The sequence below is a fragment of the Ochotona princeps genome, chromosome 6, assembly GCF_030435755.1.
Source record: "Ochotona princeps isolate mOchPri1 chromosome 6, mOchPri1.hap1, whole genome shotgun sequence".
Taxonomy (NCBI): domain Eukaryota; kingdom Metazoa; phylum Chordata; class Mammalia; order Lagomorpha; family Ochotonidae; genus Ochotona; species Ochotona princeps.
Genome location: NC_080837.1, coordinates 58,011,049 through 58,029,103, shown reverse-complemented (window position 1 = coordinate 58,029,103; position 18,055 = coordinate 58,011,049). Strand labels below are relative to the sequence as shown.

Genomic DNA, 18,055 nt, shown 5'->3' with positions numbered 1-18,055 from the left:
GAACATGGCCTCAGGGTGTGCACACTACAGTTATTTTAGCCTGGAAATGGATGGGGCAGTAAAAATGAGTGCTAAAAAAGGTCGTTTTTAAGCTTGACAGGACAATAACTCTCATGAAGATGCAGCGTCCTCGTTGCAACTTCTTAAAACATACTCATGCTCATCAACTCAACCACTCAAAACTTTTGTTACTATCCATTTTGGTGGCATTGCCATGGCACTAAAGAAACCAGAAGTAATTGTCATTTGGTAGGAAAGTGAAAGAAATGAATTTTAAAATAGTTCAAACTGCCAGAAACAATTTTCAACTGATAATACCATCAGCCTTGGTAAGCAGTAACATAACGTATTGCTGTTTTCATTCAACAAATACTGAGCACCTGCTTTATGTCAGATCCTGTGTTTGGCCCTGGGAATACATCGGTAAACAATATAGGTGTAAGTCCCTCCATTGTCCACATGAAGCTGATACCTAGAGAGAGTAGTAAAGAGTCAATAAAATAAGCAGGTGAACTCTAAAATATGTTTAAAGCATAAGTTCTGAAACAGAGGGAGCAGCTGTTTGGCACAGCGGCTAAAACCTTGTTAGGGATATTCCATATCAAAGTGCCTGGGTTTGAGTCCTGACTGCACTCCCAACTCCAGCTTCCTGGTGATGCTCACCCTGAAAGACAATGGTGATGATTCTGTCTGGGTCCTTGCCATTCATATAGGAGACCAAGATCTAGGTCCCAGCTCCTGGCTTGGGTCTAGCCAAGCCCTGGCCATTGCAGCCATTTGAGCAGTGAAACAAGAGATGGAAGATCAAAAAGTCTCTCTGCTTTTTCTCTCTCACACACATACAAATAAATGAATGAATGAATGAATAAACTTTTTAAAAAGGAACAATGAAATAAGCACAGAGGAAAAGTAAAGCTTAAATGCAAATGTTGTAATTTTCAACAGAGAAGAGGTGAGGTCGTGACTTAATAAAAGTAGTGTTTGTGCAAAGCCATGAAGGAGATGAGCAGTAAGTCCCAGGGATATGTGAGGAAGATAATGTCAGGCAAGGCACAGCAAGTATAGAGGCGCTATAGTTAGAGTGTGCCTGGTCTCAAGGATCAAGAAGAAAACCAGTAGGATTGAAGGGTAATGAACCGGGGAAGGAATAATAGGAAATGGGGGAAAGGTAGAACCCAGTAGGGTGGGGTAGAGTGGGAACAGAGTGCCTGGGTCCTCTGAAGGGATTTTGGTTTTACTCTGAGGGAGATGGGAAGATGTTGGTAGATTGGGAGCAGAGAAGTGACCTGATTTCATTTTTATTTCAGTGGTACCAGAGCAATAGAAATGAACAAGTGATTCAAGTTACTCTGGTCTGAGTAACTGGGAGGGTAGGGCTGTCCCTGAATGACTTAGAGAATATTCTGGGTGGGGCAAGTCTGTGGAAGGAAATTCAGAGTTCAATGTGAACGTACTGGTGATCTCTGCCAGTAGATTAGAGGCACTGGAGGTGTGTCACAGTTATCAGCATATGGGGATTGGAAATCACAGAAGTGGATGAAATCAACAGGGATAGGTAGACACGATCCAGAAACGAAGTCTTAGAGTTGTATGCTCTGTTGTTTTCCAAGGATTTTGAATCATATCTAAATATCCAGCTGGTGGTATTTTTTTTAGGATATTCTCTGAAGGAGCTAGGTAGGGGAATAGCTGTAGGTTGTTCAGTGATCATAAATGTAACATGAAGTAAAGAATTTGTCAAGGTGAGCTCAAAGACTGTACACACCCTGCAGTCCATGAAGTACGTAGAGGCTTTGCCTCATTTGCCTTATGTTTTAGTGAGCTGTATAGAAGAACCCAGGTATTGAAAAAACCAACGTAGGGGACTGTGATTGGCAAAGGTGGCTCCAAAACTTGGTTCAGCCCTTCTTCTATTCACAACTAGCAGAGGTCTTCACCAGCCAGGGGGACCCAGTCAAGGAAGGAACACTAGGATGGGGAAGCAGACTAGGTTTCCCAGGGGACTTGTCCTTCAGCACTTTTCCTGAGGACATAGAAATCAGAGCTTGGCTTTCGAAATCTCAGGTTTGGAGTCAAGTACACCTGAATCCATCATTGCTTACTGTTTGACTACTGGGAAAGTTGCTTAGCGTCTCTGAGTCTATTTTTGCTTTTCAGTAATACTGAAAGAAAATAATATTTAAATTTCACATAAAAATGAAATTGGATACTAATTGTTAAACACTTCACGTGATCACTATTTGTGTTCCTAACATTTCCCTCAATAATGTAAACTCCAAGATGTTATAGAATTTTTTATTTATGTTCTAATTTAGTGAGATGAACGTTTACTAAAATCAGGCTAATACATAATCTACAATATACCCTAATCCAAGATTTGGTTCTTTGACACCGTTTGAACATTTGTAGAGTTGCACTTCATTCTGTTACCACGAGGGGGCACCACAAGGAACTACTATTGGAATGCACTATCACTGGTGGTCATAGTTAACACACTTCCAAACGTGACTGCTACTTTGGGAGTAACCCACTTAGTGTGTTTGGCATGTAACATATTTGGCCTCAAACATGTATATACTGGTTGTAGCATAATTCCACATCAGGATGTGAATTCTTTGAGCACCAGTTCACATATTAAGTAAGGTTTCATTTCTGAAGAATGGATCCAAATTCTCAAGTTTCCTGCCCCAGATGAAATCATATATAACACTTGCATCTAGATCAGGTGAGTGAATCAGGCAACTTGCAACAGTGTGGTGACTCATTTCTATAAGCACTTGCTTGGAGAGCTGGCATAGGCAACATCTCTATTCCAACAGTAATGCCTTGGAAATTAATTTGCTCACCTTTTGTTCCGAGTATTTATCATGATGAATAAACACCTGACATTTAGTTGAGTCAAAATTCAAGGCCAAAGACTATGACTGCAGAGCCCACACTCATATTCCTTTATTGACACGTAGCAGTGAATTAGTGCTGACTACCAGAAGGTAATGGTAAAGTTGAGCAGTGACCATTGTCTCTCAAATGGTTTATAGCATGGATTCAACATGATAGTCATGTTACTGATTTATTATTATTCATGTGGATGTCTCCACCCATCTTCAGCTGTCTGGGGCATAGATACAGAAATTATAGAACAAGTTTTCAGTCTTTCGAGTGAAAAAAAAAAGACTAAAGAAAGTCTTTGGAGTATAAATCATCCACAAAAAGAAGCTATGAGAAACAATTGCATCATGAAAACATTATACCAATAAGGAACTTTGTACGATATTGTTTTGGCAGAGGTGCAGATGGGTGGTTGAGTTACAAAGTTGTGATCAGAGTGGTATGACTGTGAGGTAGCACAGCAATTAAATACATGTGCAAAGTATATTTCTTCCCTTAATTTCTAAAATGCAGCCAGATTTTTTTTTTAATTTCTTCTCTCAGGGTCGTTTTAAAAGCTTTGCCAATGGGTTATACATACAATGGAATACTACTTAGCTATTTTTTTAAAAAAAAAGAATGAAATCTTGTCTTTTGCAGCATGCAACTGGAGACCATCAGGCTAGTGAAATAAGCCAGTCCCAAAAAAGACGAATATCGTATCTTTTTCCTGATTTATAACTAATATGGAGTACAAAAATGTAATGTGTATAAGTGAAATTGACATTTTGAGATTTGATTATTATCTATAGCCCTTGTCTGTCTCTTGAGAAACAGTGGTTTTTCTGCTCACTACTTACTCAATTTTTTATTTTAGTGGAGGGTTGAAAAAATTGAAAATATGTCACTGCACAAATTAAAATAAGAAAAAAGAGTGTGGGAAGGAAAGAGAGAAGAAAAAGGTGGAAATCATAATTATGCTCTTAAAAGTTATATGTAAAACACATACACTTAGATCCCTTTTGTAAATAAAAAGCAAAAATATATGTAGAAGTCATTCACACTACTAATGTGGATACTGAGTCATGGCTCTGTGGATCTATATTGTCATGTGTGTTATATAAGTATAACATTATAAGTTCATAATGCTAATATGAATGTTACTGTATGTCAGGTCTTTTAAATTTTTTATTTATTTTCATATTAAAGAGGGAGCCAGCATTATGGTGTAGCAGGTAAACCTTGCACTGCTTGCAATGCCAGAATCACATATGCGCACTAGTTCTGGCTGCTCCACTTCTGATTGAGCTCCCTGCTGATGACTTGAGGAAAGAGTGGATGATGGCCCAAGTATTTTGACCCCTGCACACACGTGGAAGACCTGGATAAAGCTCCTGGCTCCCAGCCTTGGCCTGCTGGCCTTTGTAGCCACTTGAGAGTAAACTTGTACGTGAAAGATCACTCTCTCCCTTTGTCTCTCCTCCTGTCTCTATAGCTCTAACTTTCAAATCAATCAATCTAAAAAAAATTTTTTTAATGGCGAAAAGACAGAGACAAAGACAAAGAGATCTTCTTCCCCAGGACTGGCAAATCTGGGTCACACCCTGGCAAAGAACCCAGAATTCAATCTACGTCTCCCATGTGGGGGACAGACACTCAAGTATTGGAGCCATCATCTGCTGCCACCCGTACTGTGCATCGGCAGAAAGCTGAATTCAAAGTGAAGGAGCTGTGACTTGGCCTTGGCTGAGGCACTTCAATAGGCAATGGGGCCGTGGCTTCATCATAGCGACAGATGCCCACCCCAAAAGGCAGATTCCTGATAGAAGATACAAATATCAGTGTTATGTCAGAGAAACATTCTTGAAGCAAATAAATATTTTTAATCGATTTGGGGCCATGGGACTACTTATCAACATTTACCCCTCCAAAAATGTTTAGGCTAGGCTTAGGCTATGCATAGTGAATGAATGAGTGAGTGAATAAATAAATGGTAGTTACTTCATGAATGGGAAGGACAGTAATTCAACAGAGATGAGAAAAAGGGAACTGATGAAAAGGTGAGAGTGACCAGAATAGAGTAAGGAATTTCCTGCTCAGGACTTGTTTGACAAAGAGCTGGCAGGTGAGGGGTTTTTTAACTCTTTGATCAGATCAGCTTAGCTGATTGGGGTAGTTGTTGGCTTTTTTTTTTAGCCCTTTTCTTCCTAGGTGATGTACCAGTGAACGGCTGTCCCTGAATAATTCTAACTGAAATCTGTGCATCTTTATGAACCAGATACTCTGCTCTTCTGAAAAGCCGTATGTTTATTGTGCGGTCAGATGTAAGTCTGTCTACTTACAGATTAACAGGGCAGTTAACATCTGTAATTTAGCAAAATTGTTGATCCTGTTAGTTGTTTTTTAGATATCGTCTTCGCTTTTTCTTTCCTTTGCATTTTCTATTAGAGTTCTGGTTCTTATATCATGCTGATGTCTTCCTTCGGCTGAACTGAACAACATGTTTAATGAGTAAAGCCCCTGCCAACTTTCCAGGGATTGGAGCCATGGACCTACCTCCTAAATGATACTGACAACTAAACTAATTTTTTGTGTCTTAGAAAATCAAAGTTGCAGTTTATTTTAGATACATCAACAAAGCTTAATTGTGGTAAAATCATACTGAAAATTCAATTTAGAATGTATATTCAGGAACGCTTTAAAGAATTTCTTCATATGGCATATAATGAAAGTGGCAAGATTTGAGTAATAAATGCATCCAAGGACCACATGCAGACACCTAATTCAATTAATTCTGAGTAATGAATTAGAAAAAAACACTTTGTTTGGACCTGAAGTCCTGAGATGAGTTGAGATTTGTTAGTTTTATGTTGCACTTCCTTTAATTCTTTCTGCTGCTTTTTAAAGAATGAACTATGTCCTTTTTGTCTTTTTGAATTGTGTTTCCCCTTGTTTGAAAACTGCATCAGGTTTCCTTTTCTCCTTTGCCTAAATAAAAATGGCCCAAAGATGCCTGCAATTTTGTGAGCTTCAGAGTGGAAATTCCACGTAACAGAACCATGAAACCCCATTCTTCCCTTTGGATCCTGGGAAGTGCTAAGACACATGGAGTGCAAATGATGTCAGAATGACGCCCTGAAGGTGTAATGTTAGGTCGAGAATGCTGCCTGGGGATGTGCAATCCACCCGGCAGTGGAAGCCATGAACTCATAACCTAGGGCTGAGCCTCGGCCCTCATTGTTTTAATTACAGAGCCACAGCATGTGGGTAAGAAACTTGGATTTGACAACAGCAGAAGAAAGAGGATACCGTATGCCTTCAATCAGTTTTGTATTAGGAGATCCTTAAAGGGAAAATTATATGAAAGAAAGAAGGAAGAAAACAACAAACTAGCAAGATCCCTATTTTCAATATAATTTGGAGAAAATGACTGATTTGGGCTGGTCATGTTGCCAGAAGAGATGACTCAAGGCTTCCAAACAAGAAATGGAAATCAAGAGGATGCCTAAAGCCTGAAAGAAGGACAAATTGTGAAGGTATGATTGACCGTAAGGCTTGAAAATCAACTGTACCGAAGATGAGCTTGGATCACTGCCCAGAACAGAGTTGAATGGTGATGTTCATGTAGCTCCTGACGGTTGAAACGAAGTAAAATGTAGTAATTGTGCTCTGTCAGGTGTACAGACGTGTTAATGCCTTCCAATTTCCCCAACTGGGGATCTAGTGTCACTTGCCTGTCACTCCTATCTCATGCTTCATGGGCGAGTGTTGTCACTGCCCTGGATGCTTGCTGAATGCCGGCTTCCTGGCCAAGAAAGAGGCTCCGGGTGAAAGCACCCTTCTCAGGCCACATGTGAGAGTGGCGCAGGTGGCTGGGAGATGGCTTTTCGGCCTGAAAATCATTTCCTTTGGTGACATTTTCAGACTCAGCCAACGTACGCCTCTATCCTAGCCTTCACTGCGTGTGGACGGCTGGGCTTGGGTTATCAATCTCAGCAGTTTGGGTTCCAAAACAGGTCTCCTCCAAAAATGAGCAAAGCCTTACTTTCCATGGCCAGTAGATTTGAGCATTGGCAGTAGTTTCCTCTCAGGAAGAAATACTTTTCAAATCATAGTTTCTTTAGACAGGATTCATTTGGTCATGAATTCATCAATTGAGAGTTATGCTAACTTTTCTGGCAGACAGCAGGTTTTGACCCACTCTAAAGGTCCATTGGTGAAGAAGCTTCCCTGTTGTTCTTTCTCATTGGGGGCTACACAAAACATATTCTGGGTACTTCCCTCTAACAGCAAAAATCTGCCCATGGGGCTGGCATTGTGGCAAAGTGGGCTAAGCCCCTGAATGCAATGCCAGAACCGCAGTGGGCTGCAGTTGTAGTCCCAACTGCCTACTTCCCATCCAGCTCTCTGCTAATATGTCTGGGAAAGCAGTGGAAGATGGTCCAAGTATTTGGTCCCCTGCTACTCATGTGGAAGAACCCAAAAGAAGCTTCTGGCTTCAGCCTGGCTCAGCCCTGGTTGTTGCGGCCATTTCAGGAGTGAACCAGTGGATGGAAGATTTCTGTCTCTCTGAGTGTGTGTGTCTTTATCTCTCTCTTATAACGCTGCCTTCCAAATAAATAAGGTGGTCTTTTATAAAAAAAAAAAAAATGGAAACACCTACAGAATAACTTAGCAATTTCTGAAAGTTTTTACCCAGAGTATTAGAGCAGCCCAATTCAATAGTTCAGAAGGTTTCCAAGCAAACATTTTCTAAAATCAAAACCAACAAGGGGAGAAAAAAAGGAAGACAGACTGGACATGCAACTTTTTCATTTCTTTTTAGTTTCTTTACCCGAGTCAGCTGTTGAGAATGTTAAATCCTTCCCTGTCTACCCACTATTTACCAGAAAGTCTTCAGATTTCAGTAGCTAACTTAAAGCAAGTAACATTCAGTCATCCAAATGAACTAAAGCTGTTGCTATGTATACAATATTTAATTAGGGATCTACCTAACCATCTGGCCTGTGTATTTGTCTAAAATTCAGACCTTAACACAGAGCAACCTAAAGCTTAATCCTGCAGATGAGAAATAGCAAGGCATCAAGTTGGACTTGGCTGTACCTGAGCCACAGAGGTTAGGCACAGCTAGAACTTACAGGAAATTCTTTGTTTTCCTTCAATAAGCACTTTTTATTGATTCTTTTAGGACCTTGTAGCAATCCACATGTGAAATAGTTTCAAATTTTAGGAGGGAGACGTGCCTTGAGGTATGGTGGTTTAGGCTAGTGCTTGCAGCATGGGCATCCTAAAGCTTCCAATCCAGCTTCCTCGCTAATTTGACTGGGAAGACAGTGGGTAATGGCCCAAGTGCCTGTGCCTGCTGCCCATGTGAGAGACTAGGATAAAGTTGTCCTAACTCAGACCTGGCTGTGGCAGCCATCTGTGCAATTAAGCAGTGGATAGAAGACTCTCTCTTTCTCTCTCATGCCCTGCCTTCCAAATATATCTTTTTTAAAAAAAGATTTATTTTATTTTTATTGGAAAGACAGATATGAAGAGACAGACAGGAAGATCTTCTGTCCTCTGATTCACTCTGCAAGCGGCTGCAGCGGCCAGAGCTGAACGATCTGAAGCCAGGAAACCGGAGTCCAGAGCCCAAAACTTCCTCCTGGTCTCCCACAGGGGTACAGGGTCCCAAGGCTCTGGGCCATCCTCGATTGCTTTTCCAGGCCACCAGCAGGGAGCTGGAAGGGAAGTGGGCTGCCCAGATTAGAACCATTGCCCATACGGGATCCTGGCACATACAAGGTGAGGACTTTAGCCGGTAGGCCGTGGCACCAGGTCCCCAAATAAATATCTTTTAAAAATAAATAAAAGCTGAGAGTGGAGAGAAATGGAGATGAGATTATTTTTGTGGCATTTGGCACAAATAAGCTGTGTTTGAGCTCTGTCTTTGAGTAGAACACGTGCAATGTAGTTTTGATCTTCACTTTATAATTGTACATAAGTAATACAAAGCCTGTTCTGATTATACAATTAAAAACAAATGTGATGCAATGTTGTCGTGCTCCATGTCCACTTAGGTTCATGAACAATAACTCATTAGTTTCTGAGCCCTCGAGATCTAATGACGTGAAGACCTGTTATCCCATCCTCATAGTTGTTGGATGACTTTGGTTTGCAAAGCTTCTCCACATTCCAGCTGTGGTAGGGAGTTTGCTTGTGAGTAATCATACTAATAGTATAAGATTTAAATGTATGGTGATCTTCCTGCAAGAAAATAAATCCAAACTATCTTTAAATGCTTTTTACAGTCTCCTTCAAGACACTTTGCTTAATGTTCAACACTTAGCTTCAATATTTATTATTTAAAATTACTACTTCAGAGTGTTTTCAGAAAAGGAAGTGCTAAACATTATTTGCATCAAAGTTCTTTGAACTAAAAGTAAACAGAAGACTTCATTACAAGCAGCTCACTTGGGAGTTTGAATTTCCTATAATGGGAGCTCTGGAGTGGTATGCTACAACTGGTTAATTGGACAGTCCAACAATATCATCAAGGTTCAGGTCCTCTGAATCCTCGCTTAGCTGTGATACACGGCCGTGTTTTGTAGCTAGGACACTATTGGGCAAAAAAGAGAAACTTTTCTCCCCATGTGCATTTTCTGCTTGGACTAGAAATTCCAAGGCTTCCAGTGTATGTCCCCGCTGGTCCTGTGAGCTAAGTTTAGATTTATGACCATGTCTAACCCACCCACTAACGAAGGAATGTCACCTGCATGATTGCCTTGAGCAATTCTGCTTCATCCCATGGGCTGGAAAAGAACTGTCCTCCCTGACCCAGAGGAAAGGGTGGGAAGGGTAGACCTGTCAGTCATGTCAGTAACCAGCGATGCTCGAGTGTTTTGTCATATTACTGATGTATGCTTTATATTTTTTCCATAGCTGCAGAATTATCCTGATGTAACTCTTGAATGCAAAACTTTATCGCAGAGGAAAAAAACATGTATAGCTTGTGCCTGCTTTGTAAGTTATTGTGATAAAAACTAAATACAGATTGACTTCATTGGATACTCAAAAGCTTTTACAAAAATTATGTTAGAGCAGTTCTGTAAGTTAATTTTTCACAATGCTTTAAAACAGAATTGACCGGCAATCCGTATAAAGAGCTAATTTGTAATTGCTTTTTCTCTATTTCTTCCTAAAATAAAATATGACAAGATATTGCTACAACACCAAAAACGTTTGCAGGAATTTTTGTTAACATAATTTAATTTCAAGAAAAACCGCCGAGCTGTATAGTTCACTGGTCAATGGCATGGACTATGAATGAATAAAAATTTTAAGTCCCTGATCCCAATTTGATGTGATGTAATAATAATTATAATAATAAAGACAGCATACTTTCTTCCGAGGATTCTTGTGAATGTTGAATGAGATGATTAAGTATTAAGCACATGAAAGTTCATAAACATGCAAGTTAATATCTTCCTACACAGGATAGATAAAATCAAACCCACATCTTTTACAAGTAACAACTTTGAGAAATAAAATATAAGAATGACCCTGTAGTTCATAATAAAATTTCCTAAGAGATCCTTGGATGGCTCCTGTGCCTTTTCCAAAGATTTCTCTTACTGGCTTCATGCAGATGGAAACACAAGCAGAGGCGTGCTCTACTGATGTGTTAGGAAAAAGACCTGCCATTATGTGCCAAAACCCTCCTGCCCATTAGGAAGAAAATAAGATGAAGTGTGTTCATACAGTTGTCACCAATCTCTTCTTTTCCTTATCTTCCTGGTAAGCCAAATGATATGAGAGCTGAATGAATGGCACATGTGGATCTAAAATTAAATTCCTTGTAACTTATAGACAACAGACTCGAATCAGCATTAGACAGTAACAAAACTATAAACACATACAGGGGGAATCAAGAGCAATTCTGATAACCTCTTAACAGGAGGTCATATGCACAAAGCAGGGGGGACCTCAGAGTGGAGCAGGTGGACAGGAGGAGGCTTGTATCCCAACCCTGGAGACTCCCAGATCCTCACCAAGGACCATCAGTACAGGCACCAAGGACTGTATCCCAACTGCCAAGCAGAACATGGGGAATTGGAGTGCCTTCAGAGGTCGAGAACTCTGAGGTCATCCACTCCCACTTGGATCTCCCACATGGGAAGGAAGAAGCCCAGATCCTTCCTCACAGTATCTAGTGTCATCGGAACAACAGCCAGGAACCCTGAGCAGTCCGCAGAAACAGAAGAACAGTGAACTTCCTTCGGGAATCGGGAGGAGAACTTTATCTGGTCCTTACCCAGTTCCAACTTTGGATCCCCACCCTCTCTTGCAATGACCATCAGGGTTACTCTGGAGCCCACCCCCCCAAAAAAAAATTAGATTAGGTAGACAGAGAACAACAAGAAAAGCTCAGTACCAGACAGGAAACGGTTAGCCTGGACTCACATATACCTTACTAGGTAGGACACAAAGATAAGTTACTCCTCACTAAGGTATTGAAGATTTCTCTGCACACCCCTCCTAAAACAGTTCTGAGCCTCAACTGTTGACAAATGCCTTGTTAGAGTTATAAGCCAGAATGGACTATCCCAAAATCCACCAAGTTCAGTAAAAATTATGCTTCAACACTGCAAACTGCTAAATACAAAAATGAAAATAGACACGAGACAGCTGAATAGTAACCTATAGCCATTTTAAGGTGTATAGCAGCCAGTTGTGTATATACTGAAATTTGAAATGTCAATGAAGTAATCACAGGATGTGGATAAGAACTTGCATTTTCTAACATATTGGTCACTCAATACCTTGTCAATTAACTCCATAAGATTGTAAACCGTTGGTGATGTTATGTTGTGGCTTTTAATGGGTTGGGATGATATTCTGCCACCTCTGTCTTCAGCCCAGAGATGGTCTCCCCAAGAAACTGTTGAGTTTGTCTGGACAATAAGGTGCTGGAGATTATGCAAAGTGCATGCTTGCAATGAAAGAATTATGACTGGGTTTGAACTGTAATGCTGCAATAAGGTAGAGGAGTCCACCATGGGGGGAGGGTATGGGAAGGGGTTGGGGGAATCCCAGAGCCTATGAAACTGTGTCATAAAATGAAATGTAATTTTAAAAAATTAAGTTCCTTGGCAAAAAAAAATAATAATATATATTCCCTTCATAAAATGTAATGATTCCTTTTTGGCTTTTAAATCTGTACATATTTTTGCAGTAATTATCAACTCATAGAAATAGCTCTTCAACTTGAGCCCCTGCCCATATTCCTTAGACTGATTTTTGTTTGTGGCTGTTCTGATTGGCCCAGCACTGAATGTTAACTGACAAAACTCTCCTATGAGAGTGTGATGTCTGGACTCTTCAGCCACCACTTGAGCTGATAGGCCGTGAGGTTTGCGTCCTGGATATAGGATCCTGGGTGGTAAACAACTCAAATTTATTTAAACAAACAAAAAAATTTCTGGAAATGTTACTGAGCATCTCCTAAAATCAAAAGCAGAGGTAAATGTCACTGTTCAAGAGGGGTTGAGATGTAACTAAGCTTGATGAAATCTTGGAATAGAGTCATACTTACAGCAAGAGAATTTTTCTTTTTCTTCTGTGTCTCCCTGAATAGTAGCCTCCTTTTTGTCACTGAAGACTGACTCCAAATGAAAGAAAAGAAGGTGACCATTGATATGCAAGCCTTATATCCTAGAACTGTATCTGCACAGAGATTGACCTTTGCGATTCCCAGCTCCAAGACCTTCGAGAAAACTCTGATAGATCTATCTTAGATCAGCAGTTTTTCTTGAAATAAAATTATGTACAAAGAAATTAAATATCATTTTTTAACCTTTTGTTCCAAAAATTCCTGCCTACAAGAAGTGCTGCACTATACTAATACTGGTTACAATGTGAATGAAAAGGAGGGGCTCAGCAATGGCTCAGTGGCTAAATCCTCCCCTTGTATCTGCCGAAATCCCATATGGTGCAAGTTCATGACCCAACAGTTCCACTCCCATCCAGCTCCCTACTTGTGGCTTAAGAAAGCACTAGAGGATGGCCCAAAGCCTTTTGACTCTACACCCACATGGAAGACCCAAAAGAAACTGCTGGCTCATGGCTTTGGATTGACTCAGCCTCAGCTGTTGAAGCCATTTGTGGAAAAAACCAGTGGATAGAAGATTTTTCTCTCTGTCTCTCCTTCTCTCTGTAAATCTGCCTTTCCAAGATAGACAGATAGATCCTTAAAGAAAGAAAAGAAAAAGTGGGTATAATGGTTCTCAGCAGAACTGGCCCTGACCTGACCGCTCTTTAGATGGGCATACCAGGAAAACAATGCAAGGGGGGGAGATGGTTATCGATTCTCATTTGCTAATAATGCCTGCCTGACAATGATCCCTGCAAGTTTTCCATCAAAACTGTTCACTGTGTGTTACAGAGCTCAGAATGGTGAGGTTGGAGGGGGTGATAGCACATGAAAAGGGCCAGGCCAGGGAAGGGTAGGATGGTACCACCTGAAGCATCTCCAGCAGGGAGCGGAAGGCTCCAGACCTCTCAGCTTTTTCAGATTGGATCATTATGCTTCTCCCAGCTGCCTCCAGCCCCTCCTACCTTACCCCTCATTTCTATATTATTGCCATCACTTTTAAAACTAAGATCTTCTGTGCTGCTTATAAGAGCTCATTCCTCTTCTGCACAAGTAGTGCTAGATTGTTGGAAAAGTCTCAAGGAAATAAGAATTCATCTCTTCAAAAAGCATATTTGTGTGCCCCTAGCTCCTGTGTATAGCATAACATAAAGGTTGAAACAGATGAAGCTTAAGAGCAGTGAGGACTGTCCATTGCTGGGGACACTCCAACTCTAGAATAGTACCTTCCCAAGCATGAACGTGATCACCAAACTGAATTTCCAAAGAGAAACTCACCAGTTGTCAGGACAGTCCATTTCATCCTCAGACTGTTCTATTGGAAACACTACCTGTGTTAAGCCCCAAGTGAGCCAAAAATGTGTCTTTCCTTCCCGCTTCCAACTACTGATTTCAGTCTTACTACCTGGAAACAAACAGAAAAATCTAGCATCTTTTTTACATGCTTGCCTTCATTTCCTAATGTAGTCTTTCTTCTCCAGACTAAGCAGCTATTATCCCCCTGCAAATTCCCCTAACTGTTCTCCATAATATAAGAATTCAATGCCCTCTATCAAACTGTATGCAATATTTTAAAAGTTTTACTTGTGTAAGCGTTCCCCCTGTTTCTTTTCCCCATAGCCAGGCATAAGTCCCTAGGTGTAGAAAGATCAGCTCCAAAAGATGAGAACAAACAACTTCTATTTGAGAAACTTCTATGTCAGAAAATCAAATTTATCTTTTCTGAAGAGCGAACCTATGACACTCTTATGCTGAAAATTTTATAATCATGAATTTATAATGAAATTTAAATAAGATTTTTGTCAAAAAATCTAGAAGAAATCCATGTTGCTTAAGAATTTCTGGCATTGGGCCCGGCGGCATGGCCTAGCAGCTAAAGTCCTCGCCTTGAAAGCCCCGGGATCCCATATGGGCGCTGGTTCTAATCCCGGCAGCTCCACTTCCCATCCAGCTCCCTGCTTGTGGCCTGGGAAAGCAGTTGAGGATGGCCCAATGCATTGGGACCCTGCACCCGCGTGGGAGACCCGGAAGAGGTTCCAGGTTCCCGGCTTCGGATCGGCACGCACCGGCCCGTTGCGGCTCACTTGGGGAGTGAATCATCGGACGGAAGATCTTCCTCTCTGTATCTCCTCCTCTGTGTATATCTGGCTGTAATAAAATGAATAAATCTCTAAAAAAAAAAAAAGAATTTCTGGCATTAGTGGTTCATATTGGAATTGAAAGTGGATGGGGGGAATTGACTAATTCCCATAGCAGTCCAAATCACGTGCCTACTTTCTTTCCTAATCAGAATGATGAAATGATCCAGTAAATAGTCAAGCATAGTGGGTGGCGTAACCTGTACTTAAGTAGTTCTGGTTATATACACAGAGAAAGGACTCCGGACTGAGTCCTAGTGGCACCCTGTCATCAAGCAGAGAGCAATTCAGAAGTTCTAAGACAAGCCCTCAGCACTCCTCTCTGAAAGAAGCTGTGTAGCTGTATAGCTGTGTAATTCAGTGAATGAGGAGGAGAAAGACCTCACCATGCTGGATTGGTTAGCATAGTGGGTTGGTCTGAACAAACTGTTCACATCCCATTCAAGAAGCACAGCTAGGGGCACAGCACAATATCCTAGTGGCCAAATCCTTACTTTGCGTGTGCCGGGATCCCATATGGGTGCAGGTTCGTGTCCCAACTGCTCCACTTCCCATCCAGCTCCCTACTTGTGGCCTGGGAAAGCAGTCAAGGATGGTCCAAAGCCTTGGAATCCATGTGGGAGACCTAGAGGAAGCTCCTGCCTGCTGGCTTCAGATGGGCTCAGGTCTGGCCGTTGCAGCCACTGGGGGGTTGAACCAATGTCTTTCTTTCTCTCTGTAAATCTGCCTTTTCAATAAAAATAAATAAATATTAAAAGAAGAAGAAGAACAAGAACAAGAAGCACAGCTAGAAGCAAACCTAATGAAACCCAAGGGGAAGGGGCAGAGTTGCTCACTCCTGTGTTAGATGTGTATCCTAAAATGGAATTGAATTGAGCCCTGCCTTTATCTATAGGCATTCATGCATATATCAGGGAAAATGAGAACTTCAGAAAATAATAAAGGACTACTTACTTTTACTTGTATAGCTTTAAATTTAAAATAAGATTGTGGCATAGATAAGGGATCTTCAGAAAATTCAGAAAAATCCATATTATAAAATCTAAATGGATTTCAAAAGCATTTGCATCAAAATAAACATTAAATTTTTTAAAAATTTAGAATCAGGGGCCCGGCGGCGTGGCCTAGCGGCTAAAGTCCTCGCCTTGAACGCCCCGGGATCCCATATGGGCGCCGGTTCTAATCCCGGCAGCTGCACTTCCCATCCAGCTCCCTGCTTGTGGCCTGGGAAAGCAGTCGAGGACGGCCCAATGCTTTGGGACACTGCACCCGCGTGGGAGACCCGGAAGAGGTTCCTGGTTCCCGGCTTCGGATCGGCGCGCACCGGCCGTTGCGGCTCACTTGGGGAGTGAAACATCGGATGGAAGATCTTCCTCTCTGTCTCTCCTCCTCACTGTATATCCGGCTTTCCAATAATAATAAAATCTTTAAAAAAAAAAATTTAGAATCAGACAGAATCTTCCAACTGTAGATTTACTCCCCCAGGTGCCCTTCAACACCTGGGACTGGGCCAAGCCTAAACCAGGACCCCATAACTCACTTCAAGTCTCTTACATGGATGGCACGGAACCAAGTACTTGAGCTGTCACTTGCTACTTCCCATTAGCAGGAAGCTCAAATCAGAAGTGAGATGGGACCCAAACCTAGGCATTTTGATAAGGGATATAAGTGTCTCGAGCAGTGTATTGATCACTACATAACACACTGGCCCCTAAATTGATCTTTGACTCCTTTTTATGAATTTTTGAGTCACCGTCATACGTAAGTTTTCAGAAAAGGGATCAGAATTGTGGTTTATCTAGTTAAACCACCACCAGTGACACCAGCTTCCAATATGGGTTCCATTCAAGTCCCAGCTACTCCATTTCAAATCCAGCTCCCTGTTAACGCTACTCAGAAAGCTGTGAAAGATACTCCAAGCAAATGAGTGGAAGACCCAGATGGAATTTCAGGATCCTGGTTTTGGCCTGGCCCAACCACTGCCATGGCAGCCATTTGGGAAATGAACTAGTGGATGGAAGATCACTCTTCCTCTCTTTCTCTGTAACAGTGTTTCAAGTAAAATAAATAAATCTTTAATAATGAAAGATTGCAGAACAAAGGAACTTAACTTTTGCATCCTGAAGTATAATATGTAGTGAACTTTGGTAAATCTAATCACAAACATGTGCTGCTCGTTCTCACTTTTCTTCCTAAACAATGTCTGAACACATGACCATGGCCCCTCAACACTGGCAAAAGTAACATTTCCTGTGAGACTGCGTATCATACAAGGGATCCGACATTCCTTCTGTCAGCAATGTATATCCATACAACTGACCCTCTCCCTCCATCAAAGAAGTGAAGAAAGTATGACTAATTTAGGATAGGGCTGAAAGCCCCAACACTATCATCACAGAGGTTGTTACTTTCCTAGAACTGGAGACTTGATCCTTTGTTCTCAGAGAGGTTCAGTCTGGTGGGCTTAAGTGCAACTCTAACCTACTTCTGCTACTACAAGGGAGGGATGCAGATTGTAGAGAGCATAAAGCCATCCGTCCTGCAACTGACAAACCCGACTTCTTGCAGTGAGGAGGGCCAACTACCAACCTCATCTGTGAGGTACCTCAGGGTCACGAAAGCAACATATAGGTGATTCCAGTCACAGCAGCATTTATTCACATTCTGAATATCATAATAACTTAGAATTCATGTCTCTACTTAGGAATCAAACCAAAGAAAAGCTTCATGCTGTATATATTAAATCTTTCTTTTCTCCAATAGGTTGTTTGGTTTTTACAAGGGAATTCTACCACCCATCTTGGCTGAAACACCAAAAAGAGCAGTGAAGGTGAGTGGGGTGTCTTCTCACCGCAAGATAATAGGATGCAGTCAAGTCTTCCGTAACAAATATCTCACTACTAACTCTTGGATGTCCCTATGAATTAAACAGAAAACATAAAGAAGTTTTGATTTATTTGAGAGGAAAGAGAGAGCAAGAGAGAGGGAACACACTCCACTCATTGGTTCTCTACTCAAAAGCCCACAATGGCTGGAGGTAAGCCAGGTGTAAGTCATAAGCCAGGAGCGACATCCAGATCTCCCATGGAGGTGGCAGGAACCTAATTACTTAAGCCATCACTATTGCCTCCCAGGATCTGCATTAGCAAGAACCTAGAACTGGCAGTAGAGCTGGGGCTCAAACCCAAACGCTCCAATATGGAGTGCGGGTATCTTGACTGCTAAGCCCTCCCCAAACATTAAAGATTTTAATACAGAAATCATGGCATAATTTCTATTTTCATTATACTTAGTCAGTCTTTCAAATATATATGTTGGTTTGTAGGAGTTTTGTTTTTTTTTTTTTTTCAGGTAAAAGCAACCCCCTTCTAATGGGGAAATTATACAGAAAACACAGTGGTAAATGAAAATC

General features: G+C 41.2%; 1 protein-coding gene across 2 annotated transcripts in view; it reads left to right on the top strand.

The window, feature by feature from the left end:
• SLC25A21 (solute carrier family 25 member 21) overlaps nucleotides 1-18,055 on the top strand; it is a 473,857-nt gene that overhangs the window by 406,818 nt on the left and 48,984 nt on the right. For both annotated transcript variants that reach the window (XM_004584775.2, XM_058666356.1), the window contains one exon: nucleotides 17,407-17,473. In XM_004584775.2, coding sequence (XP_004584832.1) covers nucleotides 17,407-17,473 — 67 coding nt within the window. The remainder of the gene's footprint in view (nucleotides 1-17,406; nucleotides 17,474-18,055) is intronic.